This window comes from Schistocerca americana, chromosome 1, assembly GCF_021461395.2.
Source record: "Schistocerca americana isolate TAMUIC-IGC-003095 chromosome 1, iqSchAmer2.1, whole genome shotgun sequence".
NCBI lineage: Eukaryota > Metazoa > Arthropoda > Insecta > Orthoptera > Acrididae > Schistocerca > Schistocerca americana.
In genome coordinates, this window is record NC_060119.1 from 137,760,321 (window position 1) to 137,776,374 (window position 16,054).

General features: G+C 38.4%; 1 protein-coding gene across 1 annotated transcript in view; it reads right to left on the bottom strand.

The window, feature by feature from the left end:
* The window catches only part of LOC124620673 (aldo-keto reductase family 1 member A1-like), a 135,675-nt gene that overhangs the window by 11,901 nt on the left and 107,720 nt on the right, over positions 1-16,054 (bottom strand). Inside the window, exon 4 of the mRNA XM_047147085.1 lies at positions 6,123-6,379. Coding sequence (XP_047003041.1) covers positions 6,123-6,379 — 257 coding nt within the window. The remainder of the gene's footprint in view (positions 1-6,122; positions 6,380-16,054) is intronic.

The following is a 16,054-nucleotide window of genomic DNA, read 5'->3' on the forward strand; positions in this document are numbered from 1 at the left end:
GATAATACACTTGCTTAATTACTTGATGTACCATAAAATTTAATTTGTTAAAATGAAAGCATAACTGGAATATCAGTGATATTTGTCTGCTATAATATGTAGAACACTAGTTAAAAATATGGATGAGTCTTCAGATTGTCTCCGTTAAATTGCTTCAACAGGATGTATGTGGGAAAGGGGGGTAGGGGGGACTGTAAGTACAGTTGATGAGAGAAGGGGACATCTTTAGAGCTCTATTCAGCTACACTAATTTTCTAACTGACCCAGAAGTTGAGACTGTTTCCACATTTTCCAACTGCTTCTGTGTAATAAAATTTCCTGTTATTGAGGACAGTGTGCTGAATCTTCCCAATCCCATGCATAATATCATGGCCATGAATGTTTAACGCAGAAATATTGTGAATTTTAAAATTTTCCCAGTGAATTGAATGTTCAAACAAATTTCAGTTTAAACATTGACTGGCTGCAAGCCCAAAATTTGTCTGAACGTACAATCGTGGTTTGACCCATACATGTCTATGATGCACAGCTAATCAAATCATCTCTTAAAACAGTGTTGCAACTTACACATCTGCTATTATATAATTCCAGTATCCTATTCCAGCCCACATAATCCTATAACTAAGACAAAACCTCCACCCACCAAATGTGAATTAATGTCCTCATACACCTTAATGGCACATCCCTCTACCTAAAAAACTCCTTACATCTCATACTAACTGTCAGACGTAAATCTGTTTCGTTACTGCTGCAAAATATCTACCCCTTTGATTGCTCCCACACCCTTCAATAAATCATTCCAGCCATCCATTCTGTATTCTATCTAAATACCACCTCCCTCTTCCACACTCTTCCCCACTTCCTTTCTCTCACCCAGATGCCTTGTGTCCAATCCTGCTTTCATTCTGCCCTGCACATCACTCAAACCCCTTTACAAGCATGACATGATAACATGATCTAGGAATGACATCTTCAAACCACTAAAATCTGATATATCAATGATTCTTTATTTGGAGATAGTTCAATCATAGATCATTATCAGTCAACATAATATTGGGTTGGTGCGTAAGTCCAAGCTGTTTTTCATTGGATTGGCGCATAAGTCCAAGCCGTTCTTTATTGGATTGCCACTCTTGCTTTGTAAAGCCTTAGTTTTTTGTTATTCCATTGTTTTTCTTCTGTTTTGCATTTAAATGTTGCAAACATGGACTTGCATGTTGTTAACAGCTTGTTCTGACCATTTTCAAGACTAGTCAGTATGGAATGTCAAGTAGAGAAAAGTGAACATTTCCAGTAGATTTTACTCTTTGACTTTAATTAAGGATATAGTGCTGCAGAAACCAAGGGAAGAATTTGTGATCTGTACAGGAGAGAAGTATTTGATAAGAAGACACCATGGGAATGGTTTTCTTGTTTCCAAGAAGCAAAATTTTACTTGTGTGATGAACTACATTCCAGAAGACCTTTCTCTGATGAAAACTGCCTAAATCAGTTGGTTCAAAATAATTCTTGCCAAACAATGCAGTAATTGGCATAATTTATGTAATGTGATCACAAAACAATTGTGTGCCACTTGTATTCATTGGGTAAGGTGCAAACATTAGATACCACATATTAAGAGGTACCAACAAAAATCAGCGAATAACCAATGTTCATGTTTGCTGGCCCATTATAGTTTTGTCTATTGTAGGCACACAATTATATACCATATTCTCTAGATTTAGCCCCTTCTGATTATCACCTTACAGATGATGAGATGATTAAATTTGCATGCTCAAAATATTAAGTTGTGCAGTTGGTGAAATCAAACAGGCATTCTTCATCATGAACTGCTACTAAGGAAGTTAAAAATAACAGCTGCTGTGTATACAGAACAACTAAGATGACTTGCAGTTGCTACTGAAAACAAAACACATGGTAAACCTGTGCTGTTATACCATGATAATGCATGCCTGCATAAGGTCGCAATCATGACATATGCATTTGCTCAACTTGGTTGGCAACCACCTCCTCACCTTCCATATTCTCTAGACTTTGCGCGTACTCATTATAACGTTTTGTGGTCTCTCTCTCTCTCTCTCTCTCTCTCTCTCTCTCTCTCTCTCTCTCTCTCTCTCACACACACACACACACACACACACACACACAAACACACTCCTCCCCCCCCCCCCCCCCCACCTCTCCCTCTCTTTGACAGCATTCTGGGACAAGTGTTTAAGTGTTTCATGATGAAGTTTCTCTTAGCACTGGGTAACAGATTTCTTTCACTTAAAACCACAACAGTTCTGTAGGAGAGGCTCTGAGCTCCAGCCAGAACAATGTCAGGCAATCACTAATGAAGAATGAATATATACTGGGTAGTGTGTCAATCTTGTTATCATGTATTATATTGTAATGTAATGTTGCGTACTGTATGCTAATGAAATAAACCCATGGCTTTGAAAAATTGGCATGAACTTATCCACCGACTCTATATTATACAGTACATATACCAAGGAAATTTATTGATGTCAAGTATACAGACAAGAGGAAAGAGCACCGTGACTCTAGAAATACTTTCATTGATTGGTATGACTTTGCTTTAAAATGAATGATAGTCTGTTTGCTCAGTCCACTGAGAAAAACTTGGAATGTAAAGACTGAAATGTTAACTTCTACTTGCCAATAAATATGGACAGTTTCTTCTTTCTATCATAAGGCCTTAAATGTTATGCAGGTTACTGTCACCTCATTCTATTTTTAACAGGTATATTTTTATTTATTACGTGTTTAACCTGTCAAGGCTTTCTCCTACATCTAACCAGGTGTTTTAAATATTTTGCGTCACATATATTTCAGTAAGCATGTTATACCACATTTTGGAATTAAAAATTACGATATTATAGGTAAACAGAAAATACACACACACACACACACACACACACACACACACACACACACATGCGCACACACACACACACACAAACAGCTCATTATACTTGTATAGCAATAATTAGAAATTATGGAAAGGTATGTTTTTACTTATGAGCACGAGCAGCAAGCAGCAATGCGCATGAGAAAATGAGGTGAAGGAATGTGATAACACACAGGTAATGAACAGAGGGAAAAGAAGGTGGCACGACTCAGAAAGAAAAGAAAAGAGAAATGAGCATAAATGGGAGAAGATAGGAGTGCAGGGGTAGTTGGCCCTCTATATTAATTTTTGAGGAAAACATTATGAATGTGACATAAGGAACTGCTTCAACTTCCTCTCAAATGCAGCAGGGCATTGAATTATGCACAAAGTGCAGTGGAGCTTGCTACAGAGACAGGCAACAATGACAGTGAAGGAGTTTCAAATACTTTTGTTTTGTGAATGGGCTCTGTTAGAGTACTAGATAAATAGGACCTTTGTTTTAGTCATGATGCCATGATAGGTGTTTAATCTCTAGTGTGAGGTAATGGGATGCTCGAGCACGGAGGAGCTGGTGAAGTGGGAAATCCTCTGATATTCATGTAATTTATCTGGTTGCAACCCTTGCAACTGTGCATGTGAAGCACTGACATGGTCATATCAACAGATGTTGAAGATGTGACACACACAAACATTCATGATTAGTTCTAATTGTCTTGTGCTTTCACTACTTGTTTCATGTTGAATTACATCACAACAGTGGAGTTGTGGTTAAAGAAATGCTTGCATGAGTTTACACTTCACATCCGGTGGAAATATGTTACAAAACTTTTTGAGGGTGTAGAGGTTATCATAAGTGTTCAGGCAAATTGTGATAGTGTTCTCTGCCTAACTGAGACGGTCACCTGGAGATACACCCAAGATCTTCACTGTTTTCTGATAAGGTACTGGAATATCGTTGAGTCAAATAGGAGGCAACTGTTCACAGATTTCTGAACTTATTAATTTCTTATGGGATACCAATATAACTTGTGACTTCTTTGCATTTAGTTTAAGCCCCGGGTTTTTCTCCCATGTTACTACTGAAGACAGATTATCATTTGTCTAAAATATTGCAGCATCTATATTTTCAGGTGTGGCTCTTAGGTAAACTGGAATTTGTTGGCATAGAAATGATATTTACAGAAATACAGAACCAACAAAATATCATGCACATACAAGGAAAACAAGAGTGGGCCTGAGAGTGGCCCCTGTGGCACTCCTGAGACAATATGTTTCAAGAATGATTTTTCATTCCCACAGACAACCCATTGCTGTCTGTTTCTAATGTAGCTTTCGAACTACTTCAGTGCCATATCTGAGAAATATGGCATTCAATTTTTCTAAGCAGAATAATAAAGCTGACAGTGTAAAATGCTTTGCTAAAGTCTAGTAGTGTCAATATTGTGATGCCATGTTTGTTGATGGCATATTTCACATCATCAGTTACCTTAATTAGTACACTGTTTATACTGTAGTTTTAACAAAATGTGGACTGATATTTGTCATACAGGTTGAATTTGCGCAAATGTTCAGTGATTTGGTCATGAACAACATACTTCATGGCTTTGGAAACAGCAGGTAACATATTTATTGGTCAGAAATCAGACAATATGAGTTTTTGGTCCATGCATAAGTTGGGCTATGCTTTTCCATGGAGTGAGATATATTCCATTTATGATAGAAAAATTATATATTTCACTTAAGATAGGTATTAAGCCATTGGTGACATTGTTGCTAATGGTTAAGCTGATACCATCATTGCCTATCACTTCAGAGTAAATTGTTATTATAGCTTCTTTTGTCACATTTATTGAACATGTTTTAGATGTAAAGTGTCATGGTTAGTTATATAGATTGTGGACTCTTGTGACAGTTTTTTGACACCTGTGGGTTGACTGGTGGTAGAGAAGAATTAATTCAGTTCATCAGCTGAGACCTGAAAAGCAGTTCCTGATTTTGCCTTGCTAATATCCGTGTCATATAGATTCTTCCATAGCCTCACAGATGTCATATTGCAGCACACAATGGAACAAGGAAGCCTGATTTTGATACTGTAAATGCATTTCTTTACCCTGTTTCATAGCTTTTTATATTCTTTGTAACATTCAGATTTGTCTTGAAATGTCTATGGACAACATCCCTATCATTCATTATTTGATGTAATTCAGTTGTCACCCATGAAGCAGGAGATTTTCTTCCAACAGATTGTGTGTATAAGGGGATGTTTGTCATACAGAGCAGTAAGTTTATTAGTGAGTCATTGCTTTGGCAAGAATTGTAGGCTGTCTGATTATTTTATGCCATGAGGTTCTGGAGCAATCAGCTGTTAGGGCATCACATTCCAGATGTTTAATGTTCCTACAAGTTATGTGATGCATTATCAGCTTTGGAGGCTGCACAGAGTAAACCAGGAGTATTACTGACAGGATTGGAGCCAAAGTTTGACCTATATCTCTTACTTTGTCAATCTTTTGCATTATGATTACTGTCTTGGCTATTAAATTTTATTAACACAAGATGTGTCATGACTGTCAAATTTGATTAATGTAAGAGATGTCACGGTTATCAGATTCTAGTAATGTAAGGAGATGCACAACGCAGCTGGCGGGAAGTAGAGTGAGCCGTAGCAATGACAACACACAGAGGTGAAAGTGAAGCACTCACAGAGCATGGCCACTGCAAGACACCTCTGTGAATCAGGTTGAACTATTGGAAAATAAACTGGATAAGAAGACAACAACTTCTCTACATTTCAAAATTACCTCTGGTAAGCGCCCTAGGAGACTTTCTCCCTCTCGCTCCATTAATGATAACTCTCAGCCCACTTTGTCATCAACACCCTGATTGTGCCACACAGGCCACATCTTTGCCCAAGCTGGCAACAGGACCTGTTACAGGATGTGACATTATATCTACAAGAGTGTGACTGCTAGCCATACAGGGTGTAGGTTGTAATGGAACAATGTTTATGTTGTTGCAACAAAAGAATCTTATTATGTTTATTGCAGTGGAAGTGTCTCTCACAAAGTATATGTTCATATCTCCCATTACGATGACATGTTCATAATGATGTTGAAGTGAATGTACCATGTCTTTAACAGTGGACATTATAACAATCCTTCAAGAAAAACTAAAAGTTTTCCTTTTCTCAGTCAGCTATAAATGTACTGAGTTTTAAATGACTTACATTTCAGGGTCATCCCCAATCATCTTCACAAAACTTTGTAGTCCAGGTGATCCAATTGGTGCATAAGCACAAACTGATATGTCCAGTGCATGACAAAAAGCGACAAGTTCACGCTGTTGAAAATATACGTGCAGTTCCACCTGTAGATTTGCGGGTACAATGCGAGCAGAATCCGTAATTCGCTTTATCTGGTTTGAATTAAAGTTAGACAGTCCAATAGCACGAGTTAAACCAGCATCCACGAGTTTTTCCATTGCCTGAGAAGAGAAAGTAGCAAAATTTCATATTTATTAAAAAATAAAATAGAAGAAGAAAAAAGACAGAGTAGCAAAAGCACAACATCAACAGCAATGAAATATTTTAAATAATTTAACATAATGCAGAATACATAATTTATTTTATCTGAAAATATGCCATAGTGTAACAAACTATTTTTAAAAAGTACTACACTATTTTACTGATGTGACTGAGTCAATTGTTATTAACCATTTAATAAAAATCTGTCTAGTCACACAGACGACTTTCTATTTCACACATGGTAAACCCAAACTCCATTGACAAAATTCTGGAGGTTGTTCAGGGATAAAAATATTTAGACATAAGGGACCTGTGATCTCCAGTATCTTATAACAGAATAATTGCATTTTGTTTGATTTCTTATCTGCATCTATCTTTCCATCTGTACTGCACTGAAATATCTGCTCAAGATGTGAATGTCGATATCATTTGCTGTGTGTCTTGTTTGGTTACAGACTTGCTTGATTCACTCAATGTACTTGCTATTGACAACAATAATGTCCACTTTACTCTTCTCCCTCAAGCTTCGATTCAGTACTGCTATTTTGCCAGCAGTGTTTGTTGTGTGTTAACAGAGATAAAAAGTGGTATGGATAGGTTTCTCAGAAGAATTGGCCAATATGGTATGGTTTCACTGAAGGTATTGCAAAAGCTGTGTGACAATGCTATATTGAGTTGCTCCATCAGTGATCATAACCACATCACAGTAATCTTGAATCTCCACATAGATGGCCTCAAGAAATCAGATACTTCTGTGTTAAAATGGAAGATAATGGCCAGAATGCCCAGTCTCAAAGTCAATGTGTTGCACATGATTGGTGACAATTGTGTAATACTTAACTGTGATCATGTCACCATCCCATAAGCTCATTTGGTTGCACACATTTGCCACATCTTACCTGTTTTTCTCATGGGGCAAAAAGCCATAGCAAAGGGGCTGGTCAGTAAATACCTGTAAACACTCAAGCAATATAAATCCTTATTTTCCTATTATAGGAAAATAAGGATTTATATTTGTTTGATGAAGAACAGAATGGTGTATTTTGAGGATTGATACTTTTATCTCACAAACAGCTACACTTGTTTGTTCATGGGCTATTGTAATTAAAATGTATCAAAACTAGTGGTCAATCAAGTAAATGATAAACATGTTGTGCAAGTGTACAGGAAAGTTGATGGTTGCAAGCATGTCAACCATCAACTTTTCTTCACATTGCACAACGTGTTTGTCAATTACGTGATTCACCATTAGCTTGGTAAGTGTCAGCTTTGACATCTGGTACATATCAACAATCACTACACAATACAGCACTTTCAACCTAGCATAGTACACCATTATTACAGTTGCATATATGGAGTACTTCAGTATATGGCCACCACAAACCCCTAGCTTGAGGAATCTTATAAAACACATACCAATTGGCAAGTAAGCTATGTGATTATTTTTATGAAATATTTTGAGTCAACAGTCTTCTGACAGGTTTGATGTAGCCCATCACAAAGTCCTTTTTTGTGCCAACCTCTTCATCCCAGAGTGTCCTCAATTGTTTGTTGTATGCATTCCAGTCTCTGTCTCCCTCTACAATTTTTATCCTCTACAGTTCAGACTAGTACTATGGAAGTTCTTTCCTGATTTCTTAACAAATGTCCTATCATCATGTCTCTTCTTCATGTCAGTGTTATCTGTATGTTCCTTTCTTCACTGATACTTCAGGGAACCTTCTCATTTCTTATCAGTGCACCTAATTTTCAATATTCTTCTGTAGTAATACATCGCAATAGCTCTGATTCCCTTCGTTTCTGGTTTTGCCACAGTCCAAGATTCACTGCCATAAAATTCTAAGCTCCAAACATACACCCATAAAAATATCTTCCTGAAATTAAGACTTACATTAAATACTAGTAGACTTTGTTTAGTCATGAATGCCCTCTTTGAATGTACTAGTCTGCTTTTTATGTCATCTTTGCTCCATCCATCATGTATTGCTTTGCTTCCAAGATAGAGGAATTCTCCCATTTCATGTAGTTTGTGGTCACCAGTTTTAATTTGAAGTTTATCGCTAATCTTAATGCTGCTGCTCCACATTACTTTTGTCTGTGTTCAGTTTACACTAAATCCATATGCTGTGCTCATTGGACTGTTCATTCCATTCAACACATACTGTAATTCCTCTTCACTTTCACTGAGGGGAGCAATGTCATCATAAAACCTTATCTCCTTTCACACTGATTTTAATCCCAGTGTTAAAAGTGTTTTTCTGTTTTTAATTGCTTCTACAACGTATAGATGAACAGTAGATCCACAAGACTGCATCCCTGTCTTACACCCTTTTCAATCCAACACTTTTTTCTTGGTCTTCCATTTTCATTGTCCCCTCTTGGTGCTTGTTCACATTTTATATTACCCATCTTTCCCTATAGCTTGATCCCATTTTTCTCAGAATTTTGACCCTCTTTCACCATTTATATAGTTGAAGTCTTTTTCAGTGGTGTTCATTTTAGCAGTATCTACAGCCTTAGAGAATCTGAAATGTGGTTCATCCTTCATCAGTGCAGCAGCATTCAGTGGCATAGCAAACATAACTAGCACCTGGGGCATGAAGCATTATTGACCCCCCACACCACATCGACATCCAGGGCACAACACTTTACTGGTGCTGCCCCCCTCCTGGGAAATCAGGGTTCTATGCTACACTCTACAGGTGCCCTCTCCCCCTTCAGGAACATAATAGTAATATACAGATTGTACTCTAGTAATAATACATTCTCCATAAAATCTTGTTATTTCTTGGAGATCATTTGGCACTCTCTGCAAGTGGCATTCGGGGTATGACAAACCCCCCACCCCATCCCCCTTGCTATGCTGCTACCAGTGTCCTACTTTTCTCTGTATTTACTCTCTTTAACAATTCTCTTCAACTTCAATCTACTCTTCGCCATTACTACATGGTGATCCAAGTCTATACCTGCTCCTGAGTATGCCTTACAACCCTATATCTAATTACGGAATCTTTGTCTCACCATAATGTAATCCATTTGGAATATTCCCATGTCTCTGGTCTTTTACAAATACCCCCCTCCTCTTGTTACTTTTGGACAATGTATTGGTTACTACCAGCTAAAATTTGTTGCAGAACTCAATTAGTCTTTCTCCTGTCTTATTCTTATTACCAATCCCATAGTTTCCTGTAACCCTGTCTTATGTTCCTTCCCCCACTGTCACATTCCGATTAGCCATGATTATTAGATTATCAACTTCCTGTAAATACTGAATTACTCATTCAATATCTTTGTATACTTTCTCTGTTTCTTCTTCTTCTTCTTCTTCTTCTTCTTCTTCTTCTGGCAATATGTATACCTGAACTATTATTGTTGGTGTTGTTCTGTTGTTGGTTGTGATGGTGACAACGTTATCACTGAACCGTTAACAGTAGCTCACCCTCTGCCACTGGAGAGACCATCATGACACTTTGTGTGGATACACACTGTGTAATAGTTTCCATTGGCTTCTGCATCCTCATGCTGTTGATCATTGCCAATTCTTCCACCATTTGGGGGAATTTTCCCATCCCCAGAGCAAGAGGTTGCCCTACTTCTACCTCAGGTCTTTGGCTGACATAGCTGATGACTTTCATTCAAAATTTAAGCAGTAAGTGGTATTGAACCCCGGACTCAGGACACTTTGATTACTAGTCAAAGACACTATCCCTAGACCATAGGCACTACACAGTGTAATGTGAAGAAACATTTTTTTTTACAACCTATTAAAATGATTCATTTTTCATGAGGGGGCATGTTACCAATGCAAAGACTAGTGTATACTATAGTGAAAACTGTTTCAGTTGAACAACAGCATGCATCCATTACAGATGCTACAAGCTGCTAAATTAACATTCACATTTGGAATAATTTTTCACATCTTCTGGTAGCCTATCCCAGTATTCTGTTTCTGGCTTGGACAGCAACTACACAGCTGTTCAGAGGTTCTGCAATATGGTGAGCTTGTGCGCCAGTTGAAACCACATAAGTGTTACCCACTTTTTTTGTACTTAAGTTAGACTGACTGACTGATTGGTCTGTTTCGTCATGTTTGTACATAGTTACAAACTGATATTGGACAAGTAAATTTTTGTGAGATGATGAGATGAGACAATGTGAATTTATGTGATGATTATAAATTGTACATCTACTACAATATAAATAAATTTGCATACATAAAACTGTAAGCAAATGTATACATACAGATTACTGTCTTCATGCTCTCCTCAAGAACTTTCATTAATTTTCTAGTTAAAAAGCAAGAGGATTTTTACATCAGTGTGTTGATCACAGCTTACAATTTCTATAAAGAACTTCTCCAGGTAATTACCTTAGCACAGAAGAGTTCATGTGGGCAACGAGGTTTGGATCCTTCCATTCAAGGGTTATGCTGGCAATAGCATAGTAATCAGTAGGGACTACCACACTAGAAAGGACAGATGAATGTATCTCATAATGATTTGTGTTCTCCTGTCTCTATTAGTGCTTGGAGCTTCTGGGAGGAGTCACTAGCTCAGAGGCTCCTGACTCCCATCCTAAACCTTTTCCTCTGCTCATTCTGTCCTATAATGGTGTAGGATGGATTCTGTAGGGATGGTGATTCTGAATACAATCCTCCCAACTTTGAAGGAGCTAAGTAACGTACCCTCTGCTGTGCTCACTGTGGAGAACACTCTTAATGTGGCCATGGGGTATCAAAAGTCAATTATAAGCTTAACTACATGAAAGCTTTGTTAGCTTAAACTAGTGGTTCCCGATGTGCAGATAATTATCCCTCAGGGGATAAAACTAAATTATCTGAGGGACAAGAAAAAATGGCTTGATTATGGTTTAATCATTACTCTAAATTATTTTAAATAAGTAATCTTCATCTGTTAGCAATTAGCTAGACATTGCCTCTGCATTAAATCTCATTTTTCATAAATGGAATTTGATGCTCAGGTTCTCAGAATTGAGTTACTATTGAAGTTATTCACGTATACAAGAACAATACTGCTGGAACTACTGCTATGAAAAATTTCCCTTCCCTAGATGCGGTCACTTTCAAGGCTTAATGTTGTCCGAGACTTCGTGGTCATATTCTGCCTCTGCTAGTGCTTCTGTTGCTGTTGATACAATATAATGAGAATGAAAGTTGCTCCTCACCATATAGTGGAGATACTGAGCCACAGATAGGCACAACAACATGACTTTCACAATTAAAGCTTTCGGCCATTAAGACCTTCGTCAACCACAGACACACATATGCATACACACACACTCACTCAAATGCAACTCACACACATGACTGCAGTCTCAGGCAACTGAAACCACACTGCAAACAGCGGCACCAGTGCATGATGGGAGTAGTGACTGGGTGGGGGTAAGGAGGAGGCTGGGGCGGGGAGGGGGAGGGATGATATGGTGAGGGTGGCAGACAGTGAAATGCTACAGGTTAAATGGAGCACAAGGGAGAGGTGGGGAGGGGGAGTAGTGGAAAAGGAGAGAAATAAAAAGACCAGGTGTGGTGGTGGAATTACGGCTGTGCAGTGTCAGAATGCGAACAGGGAAGGGGCTGGATGGGTGAAGACAATGACTAATGATTGTTGAGGCCAGAAGGGTTATGGGAAAGTAGGATGCATTGCAGGGAAAGTTCCCACCAGCACAATTCAGAAAAGCTGGCATTGGTGGGAAGGATCTATATGGCAGGCAATGTGTTCAGCAACAGGGTGGCGCACATGTTTCTTGGCTACAGTTTGTTGGTGGCCATTCATGCAGACAGACAGTTTGTTCATTGTCATGCCTACATAGAATGCAGCACAGTGGTTGCAGCTTAGCTTGTAGACCACATGACTGGTTTCACAGGTAGCCCTGCCTTTGATGGGATACGTGGTGTTAGTGACTGGACTGGAGTAGGTGGTGGGAGGAGGATGTATGAGACAGGTCTTGCATCTAGGTCTATTACAGGGGTATGAGCCATGAGGAAAGGGATTGGGAGCAGGGGTTGTGTAAGGATGGATGAGTACATTGTGTAGGTACGGTGGACAGTGGAATACCACTGTGGGAGGGGTGGTAAGGATAGTGGGTAGGACATTTCTTAATTGTGAGAGTCTTTGTGTTGTGCCTATCTAAGACTCAATATCTCAACCATACGGCGAGAAGCAACTTTCCTTCTCGTAATATTGTTACATTCCATCCTGGATTTTCCATTGTTTGATTGTTGCTGTTAATAAGCTGTTGTGTTTCATTCCAGGTGTTTTGTAAATTAAGACCTGATGATATGTTATGTATTTTGATTAAAGGACATGGAGACACTGCTAAATTTTGTTTAACGAGTGCTTGTGCTACATAAACATATTTTTAAAAAATAAAACGTACTGATCTTGCCACAAGCTGAGAAGTGATTTATTCTTTTTAAGCCACTTCATGCCTTCAACACAGTATCCTGACCCTGGGGAACACTCTGTATGCTCTATAAATCACACAGCTATTGTTGTCTTAACATGGTGTCTATAGATATACTGTAGAAGGTCTGCTGTTAAAAACCCATTCACACATTCTCAGTTGACTGATCCCTATATAAATGGCATGCAGCAGTTGCATATTGATTTTCTTTACATCACTATAGCAAGATGGTACTGTAAGACAAAGGTGACAGTGCTGTGTAATATGACAGGTTTGACAGCAGTGGTGCTCTGGAATCCGCTGTCAAGAAATAATTATAGATGGCAAGTTGCGAGGTGACTCCCATGCCACACACGCAAGTGTGGTCCAAGCAGGTATTGCCAAGAATTTCTGATGAGGGGGAGGGGGGAGAGCAGTAATAGAGGAAGCACCTGACCACAGCACATGAAAATGGTGAGATTCTGTCTGCATTTGAAACTAAAATACAGATTCACTAAAAATACTAAAATTGTCTCTACTAAAGCTATAATAAATCTGAAAACAGTATTGAAATCACAAGAAAAAGACAGTTTCTATAAAAATATCACCATGTTTGCACTACTATTACAAAATAAGATATTAACAATAGTTTACAAAGCCATCTAACAATTATAACAAAGGATACCAACATGTTGCCTGTGCACATTATATAGCAAATGTTTGAGCATGAAATCCACTAACAAGTGAATGTGTTTGGCATAAGGATAAATTAAACTATCTAATTATTATAAACAAAACTGCTTAAATTACTACTGCTGTGTGCCCAAAACAAAGTTCTCCTTAAACACACAAAACAGCTAGCCTCTGCACAGATAGTTTATAGAAATATTTAACTGTCTATGTTTATTTAATGAAAAATTTGCATGTTAATATTTGTGAGATGACATTTGAGTAATTCAGTTAATTTAGTACAGAAAGAAAAAAGGAGCACTTTTGACTAGTGATTGCAGATCCAATTCATGCAATGTTGAAAATGTAATAAGGAGATGGAATATATAACAATGTGTAAATGAAATGATACTACCCTTAAATGTATGTATACAAAATTAAGTAATGCAGGCACGGCTGAAAAATACTAACGCGAATTCTTTGCAGACGAATGGAAAAGCTAGTAGAAGCCGACCTTGGGGAAGATCAGATTGGATTCCGTAGAAATGTTGGAACACGTGAGACAATACTGACCCTACGACTTATCTTAGAAAATAGATTAAGGAAAGGCAAACCGACATTTCTATCATTTGTAGACTTAGAGTAAGGTTTTGAAAATGTTGACTGGAATACTCTCTTTCAAATTCTGAAGATGGTAGGGGTAAAATACAGGGAGCGAAAGGCTATTTACAATTTGTACAGAAAACAGATGGCAGACAGAAGAGTCAAGGGGCACAAAAGGGAAGCAGTGGTTGCGAAGAGAGTGAGACAGGGTTGTAGCCTATCCTCCATGTTATTCAATCTGTATATTGAGCAAGCAGTAAAGGAAACAGAAGAAAAATTCAGAGTAGGAATTAAAATCCATGAAGAAGAAACAAAAACTTTGAGGTTCACCGATGACATTGTAAAGGACCTGGAAGAGAAGTTGAATAGAATGGTCAGTGTCTTGAAAGGAGGATATAAGACGAACACCAACAAAAGCAAAATGAGGATAATGGAATGTAGTCGAATTAAATCGGGTGATGCTGTGTGAATTAGATTAGGAGATGAGACGCTTAAAGTAGTAAATGAGTTTATTTGGGGAGCAAAATAACTGATGATGGTTGAAGTAGAGAGCAATGGCAAGGAAAGCATTTCTGAAGAAGAGAAATTTGTTAACATCGAGTATAGATTTAAGTGTCAGGAAGTCGTTTCTGAAAGTATTTGTGTTGAGTGTAGCCATGTATGGAAGTGAGAAGTGGATGATAAATAGTTTAGACAAGAAGAGAATAGAAGCTTTCAAAATGTTGTGCTAAGAAGAATGCTGAAGATTAGACAGGTAGATCACATAACTAATGAGGAGGTATTGAATAGAATTGGAGAGAAGAGAAATTTGTGGCACAACTTGACTAGAAGAAGGGATCGGTTGGTAGGGCATATTCTGAGGCATCAAGGGATCACCAATTTAGTATTGGACAGCAGTGTGAAGGGTAAAATCGTAGAGGAAGACCAAGAGATGAACACACTAAACAGATTCAGAAGGATGTAGGTTGCATCTACATCTAGATCTACATCCATACTCAGCAAGCCACCTGACGGTGTGTGGGGGAGGATACCTTGAGTACCTCTATTGGTTCTCCCTTCCATTCCAGTCTCGTATTGTTTGTGGAAAGAAGGATTGTCAGTATGCCTCTGTGTGGGCTCTAATCTCTCTGATTTTATCCTCATGGTCTCTTCGCGAGATATATGTAGGAGGGAGCAATATACTGCTTGACTCTTTGGTGAAGGTATGTTCTCAAAACTTCAACAAAAGCCCGTACCGAGCTACTGAGCGTCTCTCCTGCAGAGTCTTCCACTGGAGTTTATCTGTCATCTCCGTAACGCTTTCACAATTACTAAATGATCCTGTAACGAAGCACGCTGTTCTCCGTTGATTTTCTCTATCTCTTCTATCAACCCTATCTGGTACGGATCCCACACTGATGAGCAGTATTCAAGCAGTGGGCGAACAAGTGTACTGTAACCTACGTCCTTTGTTTTCGTATTGCATTTCCTTAGGATTCTTCCAATGAATCTCAGTCTGGCACCTGCTTTACTGACGATCAACTTTATATGATCATTCCATTTTAAATCACTCCTAATGCACACTCCCAGATAATTTATGGAATTAATGGCTTCCAGTTGCTGACTTGCTATATTGTAGCTAAATGATAAGGGATCTTTCTTTCTATGTATTCACAGCACATTACACTAGGTACTGGGAGATGAAGAACCTTGCAAAGGATAGAGTAGCATGGAGAGTTGCATCAAACCAGTCTCTGGACTGAAGACCACAACAACAACAACAACAACGTCTGGTATATTTTGAGCTTGTGGAATGATTATGTAAATGAATGATGGTCAGGCATATAGATATTCTTTTGAGCAGGGTGGCAGGTCATGTGATATAACCACATGTGTTACAACTGTGACATAACTGAGAACAGAGTGTGCAGGGCTGCCATTGGGGTCTTTTGCTGGGGGATGCTGTCAGGGCAAGATTGGTT